The 24,450-nt window shown below is 40.6% G+C and overlaps 4 protein-coding genes and 1 long non-coding RNA gene across 5 annotated transcripts; all 5 read right to left on the minus strand.

The window, feature by feature from the left end:
* Positions 1–742: 742 nt before the first annotated feature.
* Positions 743–4,389, minus strand: LOC138608001 (receptor-type tyrosine-protein phosphatase C-like). Its single transcript, XM_069680660.1, has 8 exons — positions 4,363–4,389; positions 4,270–4,306; positions 4,061–4,174; positions 3,650–3,784; positions 3,390–3,536; positions 1,662–1,796; positions 1,051–1,262; positions 743–961 (listed from the first exon to the last, which is right to left on the minus strand). The coding sequence occupies exons 1-8, from the start codon at positions 4,387–4,389 to the stop codon at positions 743–745; spliced, it is 1,026 nt and encodes a 341-aa protein (XP_069536761.1).
* A 1,075-nt stretch (positions 4,390–5,464) lies between these two features.
* LOC138607871 (receptor-type tyrosine-protein phosphatase C-like) lies at positions 5,465–9,618 on the minus strand. The gene is made up of 8 exons (XM_069680526.1): positions 9,351–9,618; positions 9,033–9,272; positions 8,824–8,937; positions 8,413–8,547; positions 8,153–8,299; positions 6,427–6,567; positions 5,816–6,027; positions 5,465–5,726 (listed from the first exon to the last, which is right to left on the minus strand). Exons 1-8 carry the CDS (start codon positions 9,352–9,354, stop codon positions 5,508–5,510), a joined length of 1,212 nt encoding a protein of 403 aa, XP_069536627.1. The 5' UTR covers positions 9,355–9,618; the 3' UTR covers positions 5,465–5,507.
* A 632-nt stretch (positions 9,619–10,250) lies between these two features.
* LOC138607846 (receptor-type tyrosine-protein phosphatase C-like) lies at positions 10,251–14,381 on the minus strand. Its single transcript, XM_069680502.1, has 8 exons — positions 14,114–14,381; positions 13,796–14,035; positions 13,587–13,700; positions 13,176–13,310; positions 12,916–13,062; positions 11,190–11,330; positions 10,579–10,790; positions 10,251–10,489 (listed from the first exon to the last, which is right to left on the minus strand). Exons 1-8 carry the CDS (start codon positions 14,115–14,117, stop codon positions 10,271–10,273), a joined length of 1,212 nt encoding a protein of 403 aa, XP_069536603.1. The 5' UTR covers positions 14,118–14,381; the 3' UTR covers positions 10,251–10,270.
* A 611-nt stretch (positions 14,382–14,992) lies between these two features.
* LOC138608002 (receptor-type tyrosine-protein phosphatase C-like) lies at positions 14,993–18,557 on the minus strand. The gene is made up of 7 exons (XM_069680661.1): positions 18,524–18,557; positions 18,351–18,464; positions 17,940–18,074; positions 17,680–17,826; positions 15,953–16,093; positions 15,342–15,553; positions 14,993–15,252 (listed from the first exon to the last, which is right to left on the minus strand). Exons 1-7 carry the CDS (start codon positions 18,555–18,557, stop codon positions 15,034–15,036), a joined length of 1,002 nt encoding a protein of 333 aa, XP_069536762.1. The 3' UTR covers positions 14,993–15,033.
* Positions 18,558–18,587: 30 nt separating this feature from the next.
* On the minus strand, positions 18,588–19,449 carry LOC138608037 (uncharacterized). Its single transcript, XR_011309401.1, has 3 exons — positions 19,322–19,449; positions 18,878–19,153; positions 18,588–18,799 (listed from the first exon to the last, which is right to left on the minus strand). It is a non-coding gene; the product is annotated as an uncharacterized lncRNA (long non-coding RNA).
* Between the last annotated feature and the right edge of the window lie 5,001 nt (positions 19,450–24,450).

Raw genomic sequence — 24,450 nt, forward strand, 5'->3', positions numbered from 1 at the left:
TTTTTTTAAATCATTGTATTTATTGACTAAAATTTTGCATGGGCCCAATCCCAATCTCCACACTAAAGCCTAGGCACTGAACCCGTAAGTGCGTAAGTCCGCGAGGGTCTGAGGACTGCGTCAATATCAGGAATGGGACACACTATCATGGCGCCATTAAATAATAACAGTGTTAAAAAGTCAGAAGACATAATTGTTAATTATTGATGATATTTAACTGTTGTCACTTACAAATAAACCAACAATCTGTCACCGACCATGCATGCTTTGTTTACATTTAGGTCTTTTTTTTCAAACTTTATTGAATACTACTTAAACATTTGTTTACATTTAGTGGGGGGATGGATAATCACGTTTGTCTCCAAGTTCGCTATGAACTCTGGGTAAGACCCACAGGAAGGTCTGCAGACATGTGGACTCGTGGAAAGTCTGTAATTTGGCGTTGAAAAGTCAGCCTCAGAGCCGTCATGCACTTTGTGATTTTAAAGTGGGACAGCACTACGCACTCGCACATTTAGCGGGAACACGCCTTAAAGTCTGTGAGTGTGGAGATGGGGATTGGAGCATAGAAGAGATCTAAAACACTCTGGTACCAAACTCCAGACTCATGTCACCTCTGCTCCTGCCTTCACTTCTCTGATGATTAGAGCGACTTTTTCTTGTTCATTATAAAAGCTTGTGATGAGCATGCTTCAAAGATAAAGTACATCTTGTATTGATGATCAATTCATCCAGTCAAATATTAATTGGCCATATTTCTTGTACAAGGGTTGAAGTAAATCACATAATGTGTTATTTTCCCCCAAATACTGGGTCTCTCTCTTAAACTGCCACACAGTTGTCTTAACAAGATATTCAACAACAGATGCACATGTTGTAACAATTTAAAACTGCTCATACAGAGAGTGTCCTCATGATCGCTCTTCCCGATTCCCTCGAAACGTCCATTGTAAGCAGTCACCTACAAACACAGAAAAATCCTTAACGAGGAATTTATTCATTTGAAGAGATAAGACGAATCAGTTTGCAGATAAATCTGATGATACAAACCTGCACTCTGTATGTTGTGGAGTAGCTCAGATCTTTGAATTCAAACTTGCACAGTCTTACTTTTTCTTGCTTGCTCACTTGGGCTCCATTAAGAAAAAGACGTGCAATGTAAAGCTCTTTAGGTCCATTGAATCTTTTTATTTCACGACAGGTAACATGGATCGCATTATGGTTATGGACAAACGTCTCCACTGCAGTGATCTCCTCTGGTACTGTGAAGAAAAACAACATCATTTCTTTGTAACTGTGATATTTTATTGTGTACACGGCCCCTGCTTTACCTATCATTGGAGCTACACTGTAAATTTAATTATTAGTATTTTAGTCAAAAATAGCTCCAATAATAACAAAATAAGTCTTTTCTTGCTGCTCATTTAATTCCTTTAGCGGCCATATTTCTTTTACAAGAGTTACAGGAGGTCACATGATGAGCTTTCTCCAAAAACACTGAAACACTTCCAGAAAGACTTTCACTCAAACCGTCAAACACTTGTCTTCAGATGTTCAACAACATGTGCAATAATGAATGAATAACAATAAATACATAATCAGGATAGTCTGTTTTTATTTCACGTGTGTTGACTGTAATCTTTTGGTTTTTGGACACTTACTGCCAACATCTGTCTCCTTTTTAACTGAAGCTGGGTGGCCAACTTTCTTGTTGTTGTAGGTGGGTTGGACTTCACAGGTGTAGTAGATGAAAGGCTCCAGGCCATCAACTGAACATGTTCCTCCTCGTACGTAACCTGACCCCGAAACATAGTTTCATCAGCTGTTTTGTTGTGTTTGATTCAACAACAAGGCAACACAAACGAAATTACATCAGCAGACGGGTTTGTTGGTCACCTCATCAGTGACGACAAAACGAACATCAGTAAATGAATCAATGATTCCCTGAGCTGAAACTTTACTACTTTTTAGGATTGTTTCTAATGAACGACCGGTTCATACTTTACTGTGCAGCACGTTTAGCTGCAAATATTCTTTTTACAATGTTTACTTTCTATTAAAAAGGTTGTTAAAGTCACAACCACACAGGTCTCTGTTTCGTTCTCTTGCAGGTCTGTTTTTGGACCTCGCTCGACCTCAATGACCCCCCCAGATAACATTCCAGTGATGCCAGTGATGATGACCTTTGACCTTTGCTTTTTTTTTATTGTTGTGTTCATTTAGTTGTTAGTGTGATTGAATGTGTGTGACAACATTAACACACGTTACTTTAACAGTTTAGTTTAAGTCACGACAAGTGACCAATCGTTACAGTGAATTACAACAAGTCCCTGCTCATCATCTGATTACAGGCCGCTTCACTTTTGTTATTGATAAGAAGGAAATGAGAGGATGTGGTCTGTGGGAATCATCACTAACTGCTAATTTAGACAATGGGATGCTAACGTGGTGGAGACACTGTGAGGCCAAACATGGAGGATAAAGAGGAGGAAGGTGAAGAGGACTGTCAGATGGCAGTGCACTAATAGTGAAAATTATCGCGTCAGCTGAAAGTTAGCTACCTCTGTTATGTGCTGTGTGCCTCAGGCTAAAATTAGCTACAGCTAGCAGGCTGCTACTAGCTAGCAGGAGCTGTGTAGTGCTGTTTCCATAGAAAAGTAGGATGAATCTGCTTTTGTAAATCCACAGAGGGTTTATGTGGTGACTTTAGATCTTATAGTTTGTGTTTGCGTTTGATTTGTTCAACATTAAAGTACAACACTAATTGTGTTCGCGTTTTACATTTAGTGACATGCATTTCAATTATATATCTGACATAATCGAATCTTGTAAAATGATTTGTTATTGTTTGTTTTGTCATCTAAGCCGCGATGCCTCTGTAAGGTCAGTCATTATCATTCATACGATCCATCTTGTTTGTTGGGTCAAAGTAACTCTGTGTACTCCAAGGATTTATAGGGGGACTTTACCCTCTCTGACGGACCAACCAAGATTTAAAACACATCAGTCACTGAGCGCAGAATTTAGTTCCTTGGTATCACAGCAAATGTAAGGGCTTCTATCCTTGTGCCAAAGGCTTAATCACCATCGTGTCTCTCACTTGGTGATAGATAAAGAACTAACAGACGTTTATTCAACTGAATATATTCCAGATTACCATTTTAACCCTGATATTTGAACCGTACTTCAATCAATGACTCAATACTTCACTTTGTATTCTACAAACTTTGACTTGAACTATAACCTCAGGTTATTTACACCTACCATCACTCATGCTAACGTGTTGGCATGTAGCATTGTAGGTCTGTGGGAGACTCAAGTATCAAATGACTTTCAAATGTGACATTTAGAACATTTATCAAATGATTAATATAACTTGTTTTACTTACTCGGTTTATGTGTGGAATTATAACAACTGCAGACGTAAGAAAACTTTGGATCTTTGGTAACATTTTTACACCTCTGACTGGTCGTGGTCCAACTAAACTCAAAGGAAGTGTTGGTCACTCTCTCCTCTGTGATTTCTGTTGTAAGATCTGTAAGAACACATTAGACGTCTGTAACACTCAACTCAACAAATGATGTACTTTCTCAGGATATGAACTTATTTTTTTGTCATTGCAGTGAAGTAAAGTGAAACTCAACATACCACAGTCTATGTCGAACTCGATAGTAGTTGTGTTTTTCACAATAACATTGTTGTGTTTGATCTGACCCGTACAGGTATAGTCTGTGAAGGGCTCCAGCTGCCACAAACTCCTGGACTCAGAGGCATTGGACTTCTCTGAGGAGACACAAGAACGGCAACATTTCAACAACTGCTGTTTGTGCCTCAGAGCCTGTGAGAGATTATCTTTTGGTTTAAGACAAGATTCAAACATGGACACATTCAAAAAGTCTAACATTTAAAAAGTGCACAAAGCAACACCTCCACTTCCTGTTACATTTCAGATCGGTTCATTCATCTCTTTCTCACTACAGTGTGAGTGTTTGTTGCCTCAACCTGTTTCAAAGTGAACCATTCACAGACAGTTTCTTTACATCTCGTCTCTTCACTTACCCAAACACGTGTAATCGACGGTGAGATTCTTACAGTTCGGAGGCAATGTTGCATTAATCTTTGCAGGAAGTCCATTTGGGATTTCCTGTTTTATTTCGCTGGGATTCAAGAAATCTGTGAAAAAACAACAAACAGTACAAATATTAAACATGATGAAACACGGTCTGTAACACGCAGTGGAATATACTGGATGATTCTTCTGTGCATACCGACAGTGATGCTTTTGGTGAAGCTGAAAGTAGATTTCTCACAGTTTCCTGAAGTGAAGGTTGTAGTCAAGTCTGTGCAAATGTCGTCGTTACCAGGTTTGATACAGAACACTCTATCATTATCGGGGCATTGCTTAGCTTCAACATTATTGTATGCTGACATTGAAGAGCCGATGTCCCATTCACTCCTGTAACAAACATGATCAGGGAAACAGCTGTCCTCTGTAACGTCTCCATTTTCTGAAACACAAAAGTGATGCACAAACTTAAACTTAGTTCTTCAATTGAAACAAAGTAAGATGAATTATTTTTACTCACTCATTTCACTTGTGAGTTCAGTCGTTCCTTTTCCAGTGTGTTTACAAGTCGTTTCTTTGCCAGTGCTATCAATAAATGCCACGGCGTGCTCATATTTAGTACAGGGCTTCAGGTGTATGATGTTGCGTGTTGAGGTTCGGCTCGAGTGATCAACTTTGGATTTGTCTCCACTCTGAGGTCGGGCCTCTTCGTTGATGTTTATGCTGTAGGAACCACTGGTAGAGCTTGTTATGTCTATCCGGAGGCCAAACTGGATTTTTGAGACGGTGTAAGAACCTGCAGAGAAAATCAACAATACATCTTAGTTTGTATACACCACTGGAAAAAATGAGCAAGAAACACTTTGTACACTCACTGTTTAAATCTACTGTAGTTGTATTCATTGTAAAGTATGAGTGAGACACTGGAGAGAAGACTGGAGACCTACATAACACTGATACTCACACTGTGGGGGTGATGGAGGAGGTTCAGCGGTGGCTGGAGAACAATCAAACAAGACAAAATATTAGTCTAGACTATAAAACGTTGAAATACTCTTCCAAAGCAACTTGCAAGTGATTGGATTCAATGAACTTGATGTTTGCACGAGAGGTCTCGATGGGAGTAGTGTTTGTCCGAGGGTCTATTTTCTTGCTGGCTGAAGTGGTTGTGGGTGCAGGTAAGGTGTTTGCAGGACGAGTAGTGGCTGCAGGATGGAGAGCAGGAGGAGTCACATTCCAGTAGAAACACTTTGTTGCCAATAATCTTACCAGGAGAACACCGAGCTGATTTCAGTGCTAATGTTTCCAGGCTGAATACATTATTGGACATGTTTGATGCATTGCGGGAGGTGAGTGGAGGTGTGGGGGCAGTTATGGAGGTAGCTGAAGACTAAAGATAAAGTACATCTTGTATTGATGATCAATTCATCCAGTCAAATATTAATTGGCCATATTTCTTGTACAAGGGTTGAAGTAAATCACATAATGTGTTATTTTCCCCCAAATACTGGGTCTCTCTCTTAAACTGCCACACAGTTGTCTTAACAAGATATTCAACAACAGATGCACATGTTGTAACAATTTAAAACTGCTCATACAGAGAGTGTCCTTATGATCGCTCTTCCCGATTCCTTCGAACCGTCCATTGTAAGCATTCACCTACAAACACAGAAAAATCCTTAACGAGGAATTTATTCATTTGAAGAGATAAGACGAATCAGTTTGCAGATAAATCTGATGATACAAACCTGCACTCTGTATGTTGTGGAGTAGCTCAGATCTTTGAATTCAAACTTGCACGGTCTTACTTTTTCTTGCTTGCTCACTTCGGCTCCATTAAGAAAAAGACGTGCAATGTAAAGCTCTTTAGGTCCATTGAATCTTTTTATTTCACGACAGGTAACATTGATCGCATTATGGTCATGGACAAACGTCTTCACTGCAGTGATCTCCTCTGGTACTGTGAAGAAAAACAACATCATTTCTTTGTAACTGTGATATTTTATTGTGTACACGGCCCCTGCTTTACCTATCATTGGAGCTACACTGTAAATTTAATTATTAGTATTTTGGTAAAAAATAGCTCCAATAATAACAAAATAAGTCTTTTCTTGCTGCTCATTTAATTCCTTTAGCGGCCATATTTCTTTTACAAGAGTTACAGGAGGTCACATGATGAGCTTTCTCCAAAAACACTGAAACACTTCCAGAAAGACTTTCACTCAAACCGTCAAACACTTGTCTTCAGATGTTCAACAACATGTGCAATAATGAATGAATAACAATAAATACATAATCAGGATAGTCTGTTTTTATTTCACGTGTGTTGACTGTAATCTTTTGGTTTTTGGACACTTACTGCCAACATCTGTCTCCTTTTTAACTGAAGCTGCTTGGACAACTTTCTTGTTGTTGTAGGTGGGTTGGACTTCACAGATGTAGTTGGTGAAAGGTTTCAGTCCATCAACTGAACATGTTCCTCCTCGTACGAGACCTGACCCTGAAACATAGTTTCATCAGCTGTTTTGTTGTGTTTGATTCAACAACAAGGCAACACAAACGAAATTACATCAGCAGACGGGTTTGTTGGTCACCTCATCAGTGACGACAAAACGAACATCAGTAAATGAATCAATGATTCCCTGAGCTGAAACTTTACTACTTTTTAGGATTGTTTCTAATGAACGACCGGTTCATACTTTACTGTGCAGCACGTTTAGCTGCAAATATTCTTTTTACAATGTTTACTTTCTATTAAAAAGGTTGTTAAAGTCACAACCACACAGGTCTCTGTTTCGTTCTCTTGCAGGTCTGTTTTTGGACCTCGCTCGACCTCAATGACCCCCCCAGATAACATTCCAGTGATGCCAGTGATGATGACCTTTGGCCTTTGCTTTTTTTTTATTGTTGTGTTCATTTAGTTGTTAGTGTGATTGAATGTGTGTGACAACATTAACACACGTTACTTTAACAGTTTAGTTTAAGTCACGACAAGTGACCAATCGTTTTAGTTAATTACAACAAGTCCCTGCTCATCATCTGATTACAGGCCGCTTCACTTTTGTTATTGATAAGAAGGAAATGAGAGGATGTGGTCTGTGGGAATCATCACTGACTGATAATTTAGACAATGGGATGCTAACGTGGTGGAGACACTGTGAGGCCAAACATGGAGGATGAAGAGGAGGAAGGTGAAGAGGACTGTCAGATGGCCGTGCACTAATAGTGAAAATTATCGCGTCAGCTGAAAGTTAGCTACCTCTGTTATGTGCTGTGTGCCTCAGGCTAAAATTAGCTACAGCTAGCAGGCTGCTACTAGCTAGCAGGAGCTGTGTAGTGCTGTTTCCATAGAAAAGTAGGATGAATCTGCTTTTGTAAATCCACAGAGGGTTTATGTGGTGACTTTAGATCTTATAGTTTGTGTTTGTTTGATTTGTTCAACATTAAAGTACAACACTAATTGTGTTCGCGTTTTACATTTAGTGACATGCATTTCAATTATATATCTGACATAATCGAATCTTGTAAAATGATTTGTTATTGTTTGTTTTGTCATCTAAGCCGTGATGCCTCTGTAAGGTCAGTCATTATCATTCATATGATCCATCTTGTTTGTTGGGTCAAAGTAACTCTGTGTACTCCAAGGATTTATAGGGGGACTTTACCCTCTCTGACGGACCAACCAAGATTTAAAACACATCAGCCACTGAGCGCAGAATTTAGTTCCTTGGTATCACAGCAAACGTAAGGGCTTCTATCCTTGTGCCAAAGGCTTAATCACCATCGTGTCTCTCACTTGGTGATAGATAAAGAACTAACAGACGTTTATTCAACTGAATATATTCCAGATTACCATTTTAACCCTGATATTTGAACCGTACTTCAATCAATGACTCAATACTTCACTTTGTATTCTACAAACTTTGACTTGAACTATAACCTCAGGTTATTTACACCTACCATCACTCATGCTAACGTGTTGGCATGTAGCACTGTAGGTCTGTGGGAGACTCAAGTATCAAATGACTTTCAAATGTGACATTTAGAACATTTATAAAATGATTAATATAACTTGTTTTACTTACTCGGTTTATGTGTGGAATTATAACAACTGCAGACGTAAGAAAACTTTGGATCTTTGGTAACATTTTTACACCTCTGACTGGTCGTGGTCCAACTAAACACAAAGGAAGTGTTGGTCTCTCTCTCCTCTGTGATTTCTGTTGTAAGATCTGTAAGAACACATTAGACGTCTGTAACACTCAACTCAACAAATGATGTACTTTCTCAGGATATGAACTTATTTTTTTGTCATTGCAGTGAAGTAAAGTGAAACTCAACATACCACAGTCTATGTCGAACTCGATAGTAGTTGTGTTTTTCACAATAACATTGTTGTGTTTGATCTGACCCGTACAGGTGTAGTCTGTGAAGGGCTCCAGCTCCCACAAACTCCTGGACTCAGAGGGATTGGACTTCTCTGAGGAGACACAAGAACGGCAACATTTCAACAACTGCTGTTTGTGCCTCAGAGCCTGTGAGAGATCATCTTTTGGTTTAAGACAAGATTCAAACATGGACACATTCAAAAAGTCTAACATTTAAAAAGTGCACAAAGCAACACCTCCACTTCCTGTTACATTTCAGATCGGTTCATTCATCTCTTTCTCACTACAGTGTGAGTGTTTGTTGCCTCAACCTGTTTCAAAGTGAACCATTCACAGACAGTTTCTTTACATCTCGTCTCTTCACTTACCCAAACACGTGTAATCGACGGTGAGATTCTCACAGTTCGGAGAGAATGTTGCAATAATCTTTGCAGGAAGTCCATTTGGGATTTCCTGTTTTATTTCGCTGGGATTCAAGAAATCTGTGAAAAAACAACAAACAGTACAAATATTAAACATGATGAAACACGGTCTGTAACACGCAGTGGAATATACTGGATGATTCTTCTGTACATACCGACAGTGATGCTTTTGGTGAAGCTGAAAGTAGAGTTCACACAGTTTCCTGAAGTGAAGGTTGTAGTCAAGTCTGTGCAAATGTCGTCGTTACCAGGTTTGATACAGAACACTCTATCATTATCGGGGCATTGCTTAGCTTCAACATTATTGTATGCTGACATTGAAGAGCCGATGTCCCATTCACTCCTGTAACAAACATGATCAGGGAAACAGCTGCCCTCTGTAACGTCTCCATTTTCTGAAACACAAAAGTGATGCACAAACTTAAACTTAGTTCTTCAATTGAAACAAAGTAAGATGAATTATTTTTACTCACTCATTCCACTTGTAAGTTCAGTCGTTCCTTTTCCAGTGTGTTTACAAGTCGTTTCTTTGCCAGTGCTATCAATAAATGCCACGGCGTGCTCATATTTAGTACAGGGCTTCAGGTGTATGATGTTGCGTGTTGAGGTTCGGCTCGAGTGATCAACTTTGGATTTGTCTCCACTCTGAGGTCGGGCCTCTTCGTTGATGTTTATGCTGTAGGAACCACTGGTAGAGCTTGTTATGTCTATCCGGAGGCCAAACTGGATTTTTGAGACGGTGTAAGAACCTGCAGAGAAAATCAACAATACATCTTAGTTTGTATACACCACTGGAAAAAATGAGCAAGAAACACTTTGTACACTCACTGTTTAAATCTACTGTAGTTGTATTCATTGTAAAGTATGAGTGAGACACTGGAGAGAAGACTGGAGACCTACATAACACTGATACTCACACTGTGGGGGTGATGGAGGAGGTTCAGCGGTGGCTGGAGAACAATCAAACAAGACAAAATATTAGTCTAGACTATAAAACGTTGAAATACTCTTCCAAAGCAACTTGCAAGTGATTGGATTCAATGAACTTGATGTTTGCACGAGAGGTCTCGATGGGAGTAGTGTTTGTCCGAGGGTCTATTTTCTTGCTGGCTGAAGTGGTTGTGGGTGCAGGTAAGGTGTTTGCAGGACGAGTAGTGGCTGCAGGATGGAGAGCAGGAGGAGTCACATTCCAGTAGAAACACTTTGTTGCCAATAATCTTACCAGGAGAACACCGAGCTGATTTCAGTGCTAATGTTTCCAGGCTGAATACATTATTGGACATGTTTGATGCATTGCGGGAGGTGAGTGGAGGTGTGGGGGCAGTTATGGAGGTAGCTGAAGACTAAAGATAAAGTACATCTTGTATTGATGATCAATTCATCCAGTCAAATATTAATTGGCCATATTTCTTGTACAAGGGTTGAAGTAAATCACATAATGTGTTATTTTCCCCCAAATACTGGGTCTCTCTCTTAAACTGCCACACAGTTGTCTTAACAAGATATTCAACAACAGATGCACATGTTGTAACAATTTAAAACTGCTCATACAGAGAGTGTCCTTATGATCGCTCTTCCCGATTCCTTCGAACCGTCCATTGTAAGCATTCACCTACAAACACAGAAAAATCCTTAACGAGGAATTTATTCATTTGAAGAAATAAGACGAATCAGTTTGCAGATAAATCTGATGATACAAACCTGCACTCTGTATGTTGTGGAGTAGCTCAGATCTTTGAATTCAAACTTGCACGGTCTTACTTTTTCTTGCTTGCTCACTTCGGCTCCATTAAGAAAAAGACGTGCAATGTAAAGCTCTTTAGGTCCATTGAATCTTTTTATTTCACGACAGGTAACATTGATCGCATTATGGTCATGGACAAACGTCTTCACTGCAGTGATCTCCTCTGGTACTGTGAAGAAAAACAACATCATTTCTTTGTAACTGTGATATTTTATTGTGTACACGGCCCCTGCTTTACCTATCATTGGAGCTACACTGTAAATTTAATTATTAGTATTTTGGTAAAAAATAGCTCCAATAATAACAAAATAAGTCTTTTCTTGCTGCTCATTTAATTCCTTTAGCGGCCATATTTCTTTTACAAGAGTTACAGGAGGTCACATGATGAGCTTTCTCCAAAAACACTGAAACACTTCCAGAAAGACTTTCACTCAAACCGTCAAACACTTGTCTTCAGATGTTCAACAACATGTGCAATAATGAATGAATAACAATAAATACATAATCAGGATAGTCTGTTTTTATTTCACGTGTGTTGACTGTAATCTTTTGGTTTTTGGACACTTACTGCCAACATCTGTCTCCTTTTTAACTGAAGCTGCTTGGACAACTTTCTTGTTGTTGTAGGTGGGTTGGACTTCACAGATGTAGTTGGTGAAAGGTTTCAGTCCATCAACTGAACATGTTCCTCCTCGTACGAGACCTGACCCTGAAACATAGTTTCATCAGCTGTTTTGTTGTGTTTGATTCAACAACAAGGCAACACAAACGAAATTACATCAGCAGACGGGTTTGTTGGTCACCTCATCAGTGACGACAAAACGAACATCAGTAAATGAATCAATGATTCCCTGAGCTGAAACTTTACTACTTTTTAGGATTGTTTCTAATGAACGACCGGTTCATACTTTACTGTGCAGCACGTTTAGCTGCAAATATTCTTTTTACAATGTTTACTTTCTATTAAAAAGGTTGTTAAAGTCACAACCACACAGGTCTCTGTTTCGTTCTCTTGCAGGTCTGTTTTTGGACCTCGCTCGACCTCAATGACCCCCCCAGATAACATTCCAGTGATGCCAGTGATGATGACCTTTGGCCTTTGCTTTTTTTTTATTGTTGTGTTCATTTAGTTGTTAGTGTGATTGAATGTGTGTGACAACATTAACACACGTTACTTTAACAGTTTAGTTTAAGTCACGACAAGTGACCAATCGTTTTAGTTAATTACAACAAGTCCCTGCTCATCATCTGATTACAGGCCGCTTCACTTTTGTTATTGATAAGAAGGAAATGAGAGGATGTGGTCTGTGGGAATCATCACTGACTGATAATTTAGACAATGGGATGCTAACGTGGTGGAGACACTGTGAGGCCAAACATGGAGGATGAAGAGGAGGAAGGTGAAGAGGACTGTCAGATGGCCGTGCACTAATAGTGAAAATTATCGCGTCAGCTGAAAGTTAGCTACCTCTGTTATGTGCTGTGTGCCTCAGGCTAAAATTAGCTACAGCTAGCAGGCTGCTACTAGCTAGCAGGAGCTGTGTAGTGCTGTTTCCATAGAAAAGTAGGATGAATCTGCTTTTGTAAATCCACAGAGGGTTTATGTGGTGACTTTAGATCTTATAGTTTGTGTTTGTTTGATTTGTTCAACATTAAAGTACAACACTAATTGTGTTCGCGTTTTACATTTAGTGACATGCATTTCAATTATATATCTGACATAATCGAATCTTGTAAAATGATTTGTTATTGTTTGTTTTGTCATCTAAGCCGTGATGCCTCTGTAAGGTCAGTCATTATCATTCATATGATCCATCTTGTTTGTTGGGTCAAAGTAACTCTGTGTACTCCAAGGATTTATAGGGGGACTTTACCCTCTCTGACGGACCAACCAAGATTTAAAACACATCAGCCACTGAGCGCAGAATTTAGTTCCTTGGTATCACAGCAAACGTAAGGGCTTCTATCCTTGTGCCAAAGGCTTAATCACCATCGTGTCTCTCACTTGGTGATAGATAAAGAACTAACAGACGTTTATTCAACTGAATATATTCCAGATTACCATTTTAACCCTGATATTTTAACCGTACTTCAATCAATGACTCAATACTTCACTTTGTATTCTACAAACTTTGACTTGAACTATAACCTCAGGTTATTTACACCTACCATCACTCATGCTAACGTGTTGGCATGTAGCACTGTAGGTCTGTGGGAGACTCAAGTATCAAATGACTTTCAAATGTGACATTTAGAACATTTATAAAATGATTAATATAACTTGTTTTACTTACTCGGTTTATGTGTGGAATTATAACAACTGCAGACGTAAGAAAACTTTGGATCTTTGGTAACATTTTTACACCTCTGACTGGTCGTGGTCCAACTAAACACAAAGGAAGTGTTGGTCACTCTCTCCTCTGTGATTTCTGTTGTAAGATCTGTAAGAACACATTAGACGTCTGTAACACTCAACTCAACAAATGATGTACTTTCTCAGGATATGAACTTATTTTTTTGTCATTGCAGTGAAGTAAAGTGAAACTCAACATACCACAGTCTATGTCGAACTCGATAGTAGTTGTGTTTTTCACAATAACATTGTTGTGTTTGATCTGACCCGTACAGGTGTAGTCTGTGAAGGGCTCCAGCTCCCACAAACTCCTGGACTCAGAGGGATTGGACTTCTCTGAGGAGACACAAGAACGGCAACATTTCAACAACTGCTGTTTGTGCCTCAGAGCCTGTGAGAGATCATCTTTTGGTTTAAGACAAGATTCAAACATGGACACATTCAAAAAGTCTAACATTTAAAAAGTGCACAAAGCAACACCTCCACTTCCTGTTACATTTCAGATCGGTTCATTCATCTCTTTCTCACTACAGTGTGAGTGTTTGTTGCCTCAACCTGTTTCAAAGTGAACCATTCACAGACAGTTTCTTTACATCTCGTCTCTTCACTTACCCAAACACGTGTAATCGACGGTGAGATTCTCACAGTTCGGAGGCAATGTTGCATTAATCTTTGCAGGAAGTCCATTTGGGATTTCCTGTTTTATTTCGCTGGGATTCAAGAAATCTGTGAAAAAACAACAAACAGTACAAATATTAAACATGATGAAACACGGTCTGTAACACGCAGTGGAATATACTGGATGATTCTTCTGTACATACCGACAGTGATGCTTTTGGTGAAGCTGAAAGTAGATTTCACACAGTTTCCTGAAGTGAAGGTTGTAGTCAAGTCTGTGCAAATGTCGTCGTTACCAGGTTTGATACAGAACACTCTATCATTATCGGGGCATTGCTTAGCTTCAACATTATTGTATGCTGACATTGAAGAGCCGATGTCCCATTCACTCCTGTAACAAACATGATCAGGGAAACAGCTGCCCTCTGTAACGTCTCCATTTTCTGAAACACAAAAGTGATGCACAAACTTAAACTTAGTTCTTCAATTGAAACAAAGTAAGATGAATTATTTTTACTCACTCATTCCACTTGTAAGTTCAGTCGTTCCTTTTCCAGTGTGTTTACAAGTCGTTTCTTTGCCAGTGCTATCAATAAATGCCACGGCGTGCTCATATTTAGTACAGGGCTTCAGGTGTATGATGTTGCGTGTTGAGGTTCGGCTCGAGTGATCAACTTTGGATTTGTCTCCACTCTGAGGTCGGGCCTCTTCGTTGATGTTTATGCTGTAGGAACCACTGGTAGAGCTTGTTATGTCTATCCGGAGGCCAAACTGGATTTTTGAGACGGTGTAAGAACCTGCAGAGAAAATCAACAATACATCTTAGTTTGTATACACCACTGGAAAAAATGAGCAAGAAACACTTTGTACACTCACTGTTTAAATCTACTGTAGTTGTATTCATTGTAAAGTATGAGTGAGACACTGGAGAGAAGACTGGAGACCTACATAACACTGATACTCACACTGTGGGGGTGATGGAGGAGGTTCAGCGGTGGCTGGAGAACAATCAAACAAGACAAAATATTAGTCTAGACTATAAAACGTTGAAATACTCTTCCAAAGCAACTTGCAAGTGATTGGATTCAATGAACTTGATGTTTGCACGAGAGGTCTCGATGGGAGTAGTGTTTGTCCGAGGGTCTATTTTCTTGCTGGCTGAAGTGGTTGTGGGTGCAGGTAAGGTGTTTGCAGGACGAGTAGTGGCTGCAGGATGGAGAGCAGGAGGAGTCACATTCCAGTAGAAACACTTTGTTGCCAATAATCTTACCAGGAGAACACCGAGCTGATTTCAGTGCTAATGTTTCCAGGCTGAATACATTATTGGACATGTTTGATGCATTGCGGGAGGTGAGTGGAGGTGTGGGGGCAGTTATGGAGGTAGCTGAAGACTAAAGATAAAGTACATCTTGTATTGATGATCAATTCATCCAGTCAAATATTAATTGGCCATATTTCTTGTACAAGGGTTGAAGTAAATCACATAATGTGTTATTTTCCCCCAAATACTGGGTCTCTCTCTTAAACTGCCACACAGTTGTCTTAACAAGATATTCAACAACAGATGCACATGTTGTAACAATTTAAAACTGCTCATACAGAGAGTGTCCTTATGATCGCTCTTCCCGATTCCTTCGAACCGTCCATTGTAAGCATTCACCTACAAACACAGAAAAATCCTTAACGAGGAATTTATTCATTTGAAGAGATAAGACGAATCAGTTTGCAGATAAATCTGATGATACAAACCTGCACTCTGTATGTTGTGGAGTAGCTCAGATCTTTGAATTCAAACTTGCACGGTCTTACTTTTTCTTGCTTGCTCACTTCGGCTCCATTAAGAAAAAGACGTGCAATGTAAAGCTCTTTAGGTCCATTGAATCTTTTTATTTCACGACAGGTAACATTGATCGCATTATGGTCATGGACAAACGTCTTCACTGCAGTGATCTCCTCTGGTACTGTGAAGAAAAACAACATCATTTCTTTGTAACTGTGATATTTTATTGTGTACACGGCCCCTGCTTTACCTATCATTGGAGCTACACTGTAAATTTAATTATTAGTATTTTGGTAAAAAATAGCTCCAATAATAACAAAATAAGTCTTTTCTTGCTGCTCATTTAATTCCTTTAGCGGCCATATTTCTTTTACAAGAGTTACAGGAGGTCACATGATGAGCTTTCTCCAAAAACACTGAAACACTTCCAGAAAGACTTTCACTCAAACCGTCAAACACTTGTCTTCAGATGTTCAACAACATGTGCAATAATGAATGAATAACAATAAATACATAATCAGGATAGTCTGTTTTTATTTCACGTGTGTTGACTGTAATCTTTTGGTTTTTGGACACTTACTGCCAACATCTGTCTCCTTTTTAACTGAAGCTGCTTGGACAACTTTCTTGTTGTTGTAGGTGGGTTGGACTTCACAGATGTAGTTGGTGAAAGGTTTCAGTCCATCAACTGAACATGTTCCTCCTCGTACGAGACCTGACCCTGAAACATAGTTTCATCAGCTGTTTTGTTGTGTTTGATTCAACAACAAGGCAACACAAACGAAATTACATCAGCAGACGGGTTTGTTGGTCACCTCATCAGTGACGACAAAACGAACATCAGTAAATGAATCAATGATTCCCTGAGCTGAAACTTTACTACTTTTTAGGATTGTTTCTAATGAACGACCGGTTCATACTTTACTGTGCAGCACGTTTAGCTGCAAATATTCTTTTTACAATGTTTACTTTCTATTAAAAAGGTTGTTAAAGTCACAACCACACAGGTCTCTGTTTCGTTCTCTTGCAGGTCTGTTTTTGGACCTCGCTCGACCTCAATGACCCCCCCCAGATAACGTTCCAGTGATGCCAGTGATGATGACCTTTGGCCTTTGCTTTTTTTTTATTGTTGTGTTCATTTAGTTGTTAGTGTGATTGAATGTGTGTGACAACATTAACACACGTTACTTTAACAGTTTAGTTTAAGTCACGACAAGTGACCAATCGTTTTAGTTAATTACAACAAGTCCCTGCTCATCATCTGATTACAGGCCGCTTCACTTTTGTTATTGATAAGAAGGAAATGAGAGGATGTGGTCTGTGGGAATCATCACTGACTGATAATTTAGACAATGGGATGCTAACGTGGTGGAGACACTGTGAGGCCAAACATGGAGGATGAAGAGGAGGAAGGTGAAGAGGACTGTCAGATGGCCGTGCACTAATAGTGAAAATTATCGCGTCAGCTGAAAGTTAGCTACCTCTGTTATGTGCTGTGTGCCTCAGGCTAAAATTAGCTACAGCTAGCAGGCTGCTACTAGCTAGCAGGAGCTGTGTAGTGCTGTTTCCATAGAAAAGTAGGATGAATCTGCTTTTGTAAATCCACAGAGGGTTTATGTGGTGACTTTAGATCTTATAGTTTGTGTTTGTTTGATTTGTTCAACATTAAAGTACAACACTAATTGTGTTCGCGTTTTACATTTAGTGACATGCATTTCAATTATATATCTGACATAATCGAATCTTGTAAAATGATTTGTTATTGTTTGTTTTGTCATCTAAGCCGTGATGCCTCTGTAAGGTCAGTCATTATCATTCATATGATCCATCTTGTTTGTTGGGTCAAAGTAACTCTGTGTACTCCAAGGATTTATAGGGGGACTTTACCCTCTCTGACGGACCAACCAAGATTTAAAACACATCAGCCACTGAGCGCAGAATTTAGTTCCTTGGTATCACAGCAAACGTAAGGGCTTCTATCCTTGTGCCAAAGGCTTAATCACCATCGTGTCTCTCACTTGGTGATAGATAAAGAACTAACAGACGTTTATTCAACTGAATATATTCCAGATTACCATTTTAACCCTGATATTTTAACCGTACTTCAATCAATGACTCAATACTTCACTTTGTATTCTACAAACTTTGACTTGAACTATAACCTCAGGTTATTTACACCTACCATCACTCATGCTAACGTGTTGGCATGTAGCACTGTAGGTCTGTGGGAGACTCAAGTATCAAATGACTTTCAAATGTGACATTTAGAACATTTATAAAATGATTAATATAACTTGTTTTACTTACTCGGTTTATGTGTGGAATTATAACAACTGCAGACGTAAGAAAACTTTGGATCTTTGGTAACATTTTTACACCTCTGACTGGTCGTGGTCCAACTAAACACAAAGGAAGTGTTGGTCACTCTCTCCTCTGTGATTTCTGTTGTAAGATCTGTAAGAACACATTAGACGTCTGTAACACTCAACTCAACAAATGATGTACTTTCTCAGGATATGAACTTATTTTTTTGTCATTGCAGTGAAGTAAAGTGAAACTCAACATACCACAGTCTATGTCGAACTCGATAGTAGTTGTGTTTTTCACAATAACATTGTTGTGTTTGATCTGACCCGTACAGGTGTAGTCTGTGAAGGGCTCCAGCTCCCACAAACTCCTGGACTCAGAGGCATTGGACTTCTCTGAGGAGACACAAGAACGGCAACATTTCAACAACTGCTGTTTGTGCCTCAGAGCCTGTGAGAGATCATCTTTTGGTTTAAGACAAGATTCAAACATGGACACATTCAAAAAGTCTAACATTTAAAAAGTGCACAAAGCAACACCTCCACTTCCTGTTACATTTCAGATCGGTTCATTCATCTCTTTCTCACTACAGTGTGAGTGTTTGTTGCCTCAACCTGTTTCAAAGTGAACCATTCACAGACAGTTTCTTTACATCTCGTCTCTTCACTTACCCGAACACGTGTAATCGACGGTGAGATTCTCACAGTTCGGAGGGAATGTTGCAATAATCTTTGCAGGAAGTCCATTTGGGATTTCCTGTTTTATTTCGCTGGGATTCAAGAAATCTGTGAAAAAACAACAAACAGTACAAATATTAAACATGATGAAACACGGTCTGTAACACGCAGTGGAATATACTGGATGATTCTTCTGTGCATACCGACAGTGATGCTTTTGGTGAAGCTGAAAGTAGATTTCACACAGTTTCCTGAAGTGAAGGTTGTAGTCAAGTCTGTGCAAATGTCGTCGTTACCAGGTTTGATACAGAACACTCTATCATTATCGGGGCATTGCTTAGCTTCAACATTATTGTATGCTGACATTGAAGAGCCGATGTCCCATTCACTCCTGTAACAAACATGATCAGGGAAACAGCTGTCCTCTGTAACGTCTCCATTTTCTGAAACACAAAAGTGATGCACAAACTTAAACTTAGTTCTTCAATTGAAACAAAGTAAGATGAATTATTTTTACTCACTCATTTCACTTGTGAGTTCAGTCGTTCCTTTTCCAGTGTGTTTACAAGTCGTTTCTTTGCCAATGCTATCAATAAATGCCACGGCGTGCTCATATTTAGTACAGGGCTTCAGGTGTATGATGTTGCGTGTTGAGGTTCGGCTCGAGTGATCAACTTTGGATTTGTCTCCACTCTGAGGTCGGGCCTCTTCGTTGATGTTTATGCTGTAGGAACCACTGGTAGAGCTTGTTATGTCTATCCGGAGGCCAAACTGGATTTTTGAGACGGTGTAAGAACCTGCAGAGAAAATCAACAATACATCTTAGTTTGTATACACCACTGGAAAAAATGAGCAAGAAACACTTTGTACACTCACTGTTTAAATCTACTGTAGTTGTATTCATTGTAAAGTATGAGTGAGACACTGGAGAGAAGACTGGAGACCTACATAACACTGATACTCACACTGTGGGAGTGATGGAGGAGGTTCAGCGGTGGCTGGAGAACAATCAAACAAGACAAAATATTAGTCTAGACTATAAAAGGTTGAAATACTCTTCCAAAGCAACTTGCAAGTGATTGGATTCAATGAACTTAATGTTTGCACGAGAGGTCTCGATGGGAGTGGTGTTTGTCCGAGGGTCTATTTTCTTGCTGGCTGAAGGGGTTGTGGGTGCAGGTAAGGTGTTTGCAGGACGAGTAGTGGCTGCAGGATGGAGAGCAGGAGGAGTCACATTCCAGTAGAAACACTTTGTTGCCAATAATCTTACCAGGAGAACACCGAGCTGATTTCAGTGCTAATGTTTCCAGGCTGAATACATTATTGGACATGTTTGATGCATTGCCGGAGGTGAGTGGAGGTGCGGGGGCAGTTATGGAGGTAGCTGAAGACATGACAGGAGCAGCTGTCATGTTGCGTGGAGAGGAGGAGGTGGCAGATAAGCTGATGACTGAAGGTGAGGCAGTGTTTGTGGGGGTGCGTGAAGGTAAGAGGGCTGACACAGCTGCATTACAAGAAAACATGAGTCAAGCTAATCATAATATCACAAATACACTTCCATCATCATAATGTGCTGCATGTAGCATTTAACACCAACATTGTGGCACTGGGCTGGAATACGAGAAGAGGAATCATGTGGAGCGTTAGACGTTGATGTGAGTTCAATTACTTCCTGGTTCTGGACCTAATGTTCTTCATTGGCAAAATGCCAACATAGGGACCTAAATAATGCTAACCTCAACAGGGTTGTTTAAAGAGTCGTACTGTTTGACCTCAACTCTAATGAACAGTTCGTGAAGCTCTTGGATAAACTCGCAGCTTTTTTTGATGAAGCCAGCAGACAAAACAGAAACGAGTTCTCAAAACTCACCAGGAAATGTCTAAGTGAGGTAGTGGGAGGCTGAGCTGAAGCTAACCCATGTAGAGCGCAACAGGTGACAACTTTGAATTAAACATTTTGTTAATTATAATGACGATGATGTTACTGGATGTAGAATGAATGTTATTGTGTGTATTTCTACTTCTATTTCCACCTCGACCTTGACCTTACTAAAGAGACAAAACAAGTGTAAATCATTGCAGCTTGTCGTCATAAAGGAGAACAGCAGCCTGCTAATAAAAATATCTGCATTTACAGACAAAGAGTTTATCTCTGCCGCAGTCACAGAGTCTCTTCACCACCACAATTTATCTATCTATCACATTACGGTCATGGCGGTTTAGATTCAGGCGCGTGATATGTGAAGAAGCAGAACAGGGGAAGATGTTAGGCCGGCCTTCTTCATCAATGTGCATGCCCTATTTACCAACTACACCGCTTGTCATGTAGCTTGTATTGTAAATGCAGCTTGTATTGTAAAATTCAAAATTGATCGCTGACGGGGCCTTCAGTCTCATAGTGAAATCTTGTGGTATTAAAGGTCTATGAAGGTGCTGAAAATGCTCCCGTCTGTGCTTAAACAGAAGGAAATGTACACAGTCAAAGCCAAAAGTGTGAATACACATGCGCATTTGTAAAATCATAAATAAAAATACAGGTGCTGAAGGTGATAAATGTCATATTAAAGAATAAAAGTCATGCAGAGGACGGACAGCTAGAACACACAATCACATTTGGGAGGTTAGAAAACAATCATTTACAGAAACAAATTATGTATATCAGTTAATTTCTGAAGCATCTTACAGGAATCAATAAATATTTTTCAGCTCATTGTGCCCCCCCCCCTGTTCTCTGTCAACTGAGATACAAACTAAAAGGAGGCAGCGCGAGCTGTTAACTATCTCAAATGTCACTTCCAATAAAGCCCCTGCTTTTTATTACAAAAATATTTACTATCTTCTTCTTCCATCATTTATAAATGAAATACAGCTTTGAAAAAAAATTAAGAGCCCAGTCCAAATGTTCCTTACATCAGCATCTCTCTCTCCATGTCACGGCCAGCCCAATCAAAATCTGAACCCCATTGAAAACCTCCTGAATGTGATGGATGGTCACAAGCCGAGCAGCTTGAATTTTTACTGTTGAAGATGGTTACTTACAGTTGGCCAAACAGATGATTCCAGTGCAGAGCAGCAGGATCCTGACACCACACACACCTGCCATATCGAGGAGCGAGTGAGTGCAGCTACACACGTAGGACAACTGCAAACGGCAGCTGATCACACGCCACACAGTGCTGCAGACAAGAACAGGAAATCCCTCATCAACCAAACCTCAAACCTTTTTTGTCTGTCTCTAACAATTTGTTGATGAACTTTACTTTCCGGACTTTTAGAGGTTTATAAAGTAGATCATGTAGAGCACCACAAACAGCGTGAAAGCGAAGCATCTCAGGTCGAACCTAATCCACCCTCAGCGTGTTGAGTGATATAAGTTGTCTCAATTCAGGGGCTGCATCCTTCAAAGGACCCAGGCTACGGAGGATGAGTCTTTTGTAACCCGCATAGTCGCTAAAGCCAAAATGAAATGAGATGGTCTGTTCTATGAAGGATTTCCTGTTTGGCGTCACCAGTTGTTCTCGCCCTTAGCCGTTCGTCACCAAACGCTGCTCCTGTTGCCTAGCAGCATGTACAGTAGCTAGCTGGCTTCCCAGCTATCATAACTAACGTCACAAAACTTAACCTATTATTGTAAAGATAATTTGAAGTTTCAAGGCCCCTTTAGTTATTTTAACATTTGTAGCGCTAGCTATTCAAATGAGTTGAAACCAAAAGCGTTTTATGCTAAGCTTAGCTGGTTACATAATAAGTTGTGTTGCGTTTTTAGTCCGAGTTGTATTTATGGCACAGCAACTTGAAAGCTGGGCTTGACTGGATACACAAACGGTTGTAGATTTAAATGTAATGGTTAATGGTCTTCATTAACTATTAAACACACTAATGGATGGATGGATATGTTTGTGCACATGAATGTTCTAAGCAGCAATACCATACATACATTTGTCAGCAAAGGAAAGAGGAAATACTTTCTTTGTTGGTAACAACAAATACACTAATTTAAAGAATCTAGATAAATCCTACGTGTGTCCAGTTGGTGGCGGTAATGCGGCGTATTTGGCTCCAATACACCACTAAAATACAACAGAAGAAGAAGACCAGCAAAATCCACGGCTAATGTAGCTAGCCTCAGCGAGCTAGTCGCCAGCCTCGGAAGGTAATGACCAACCTATCCAGTAGCCAATCCAGTGGGTTGCTAGCTTCGGCTCGCTACTAGGTACACTTATGAGCAGCCCTATGTTCAAACATGGTGTTTGTTATGGCCAATCCATGACGAGCACAGAAGTCCAATAACAAGACACCACTCGAGTTCAGATCGGGCAGGCTGTTCCTCCCAATCACCCCCCTCCAGGTTTCTCCATCATTACCCACACGTTAAAGTCCCCCAGTAGAACTATGGACTCCCCAGATGGGACCCCTTCCAGGACCCCACCCAGTGACTCCAAGAAGGCCGCGTACTCTGAAGTGCTGTTCGGTGCATAGGCACAAACAACAGAGCCAACCTCTCTGCAACTTGCAGTCGCAGAGAGGCGACCCTCTTGTTCCCCGGGGAGAACTCCAACACAGCGGCGCTCAGCCGGGGGCTTGTGAGTATCCCCACACCCGCCCGACGCCTCTCACCCTGGGCAACTCCGGAAAAGGCGAGAGTCCAGCCCCTCTCCAGGATATTGGTTCCAGAGCCAGAGCTGCACGTTAAGGTGAGCCCAACTATCTCTAGTTGGTAACGCTCCACCTCCCGAACCAGCTCCGGTTCCTTCCCCACCAGAGAGGTGACCTTCCACGTGCCAACAACCAGTCTATGCTGCTGGGGATCAGCACGCCAAGGCCCCCGCCTTGGCCTGCTGCCCGGTTTGCAATGCACCTTACCCCTATGCCTATCCTTGCAGGTAGTGGGCCCACAATGCGGCGGCTCAACGTTGCTCGTTCGGGCTGAGCCCGGCTGGGCCCCGTGGACATATAGCACCTTTAACTACCTGTTGGCTATTTCTAAGCAGTTCTGCAGCAGCTAGTGTGTATATGCATGTCCGAGTACAGTTTGCTGTAAAGTGTTCTCATGATGTCTTTTGTGGTTTAAGTGTGAACCCTTTTATAAAACACGACTGGACTGCCTGTTACTTCCGGAGTGGCTCTGTGGTGACGTGAGGTTTTAGATGCTCCTTGTGCTGCTGGTTTAAGACTAACAGTAAGAAGGGAAGCTGTTTTGGTGATCTCACACACATTGAGGCTCCAGGATACTCTTTCTGTTGTACTTTAAGTTTTGTTCTGAGGCTATTTTGCTCTGGGATCGAACAGCTTCAACATAAAGCAAAAAGAGAGAATGCAGAATGTAATTTACTGCTCTCTCTCTCTCTTACCTGCTGACAGGCCAAAAAACACTATGATAGCCTGTCATTGTATCGGAAGGGAGAAATCTCTTATGATGGTCTAAGATTGTTATTTTCTCTTCTCTCAAAACTTTTTTCCCCCAGTTTAAAGAAAGAAAACGTTCTGCCATTTGCTCCGGGAGAAAATGTCTTCATGTGTGCCGTTCGGTTAATTTCTGCTGTGTTGTTAGTGTGTTTGAGGTCATTAGCTGAGTGTTTACGGTCTCCTTCCCTTGAGGACCCCCCCCTCCCGCCTCACCCTCGCTCCGTTCTGCAGGTTCCCTCCTCTCCACCCACCCAAACTAAGCCATCCCTCTGGGTCCTCTAAGTCCCTGTTGGCTGGGGAGCAGTGGGGGTGGGCACTGGCTCTCTCCCTGTAATGAACTCCACAGGGACTGCTGTTCAGTTTCATCACAGCTAAAATTGCTCCCATGGAGCCCTGAACACAGTGAAAACAAACAAAAGTAAATATCTGGAATTAATATACAAGTTGTTTGGCTTGAGACCCCCCTCCCCTCCTCCTCTCTCTCTCTTGTGGACTCCTCTGTTTCAGAGTTTACAGATCTTTATGTATGGCTACACACCCGCTCTGCATTTTGGGCTTAGTGATAGAAAAAGTGTGCTTGCAGCTCTCCTTGTTGTTCGCATCCATGCATCCCTAAGTCCATCTTGTGGTGAAAAGTCTTCACTGCAGTTTGCTTTTACTGGTGAGTGCTTTAAAGAATCATGAATAT

Source organism: Semicossyphus pulcher, unplaced genomic scaffold, assembly GCF_022749685.1.
Source record: "Semicossyphus pulcher isolate SPU_LCO1_2020_fin unplaced genomic scaffold, fSemPul1.0.p SCAF_4, whole genome shotgun sequence".
Taxonomy (NCBI): domain Eukaryota; kingdom Metazoa; phylum Chordata; class Actinopteri; order Labriformes; family Labridae; genus Semicossyphus; species Semicossyphus pulcher.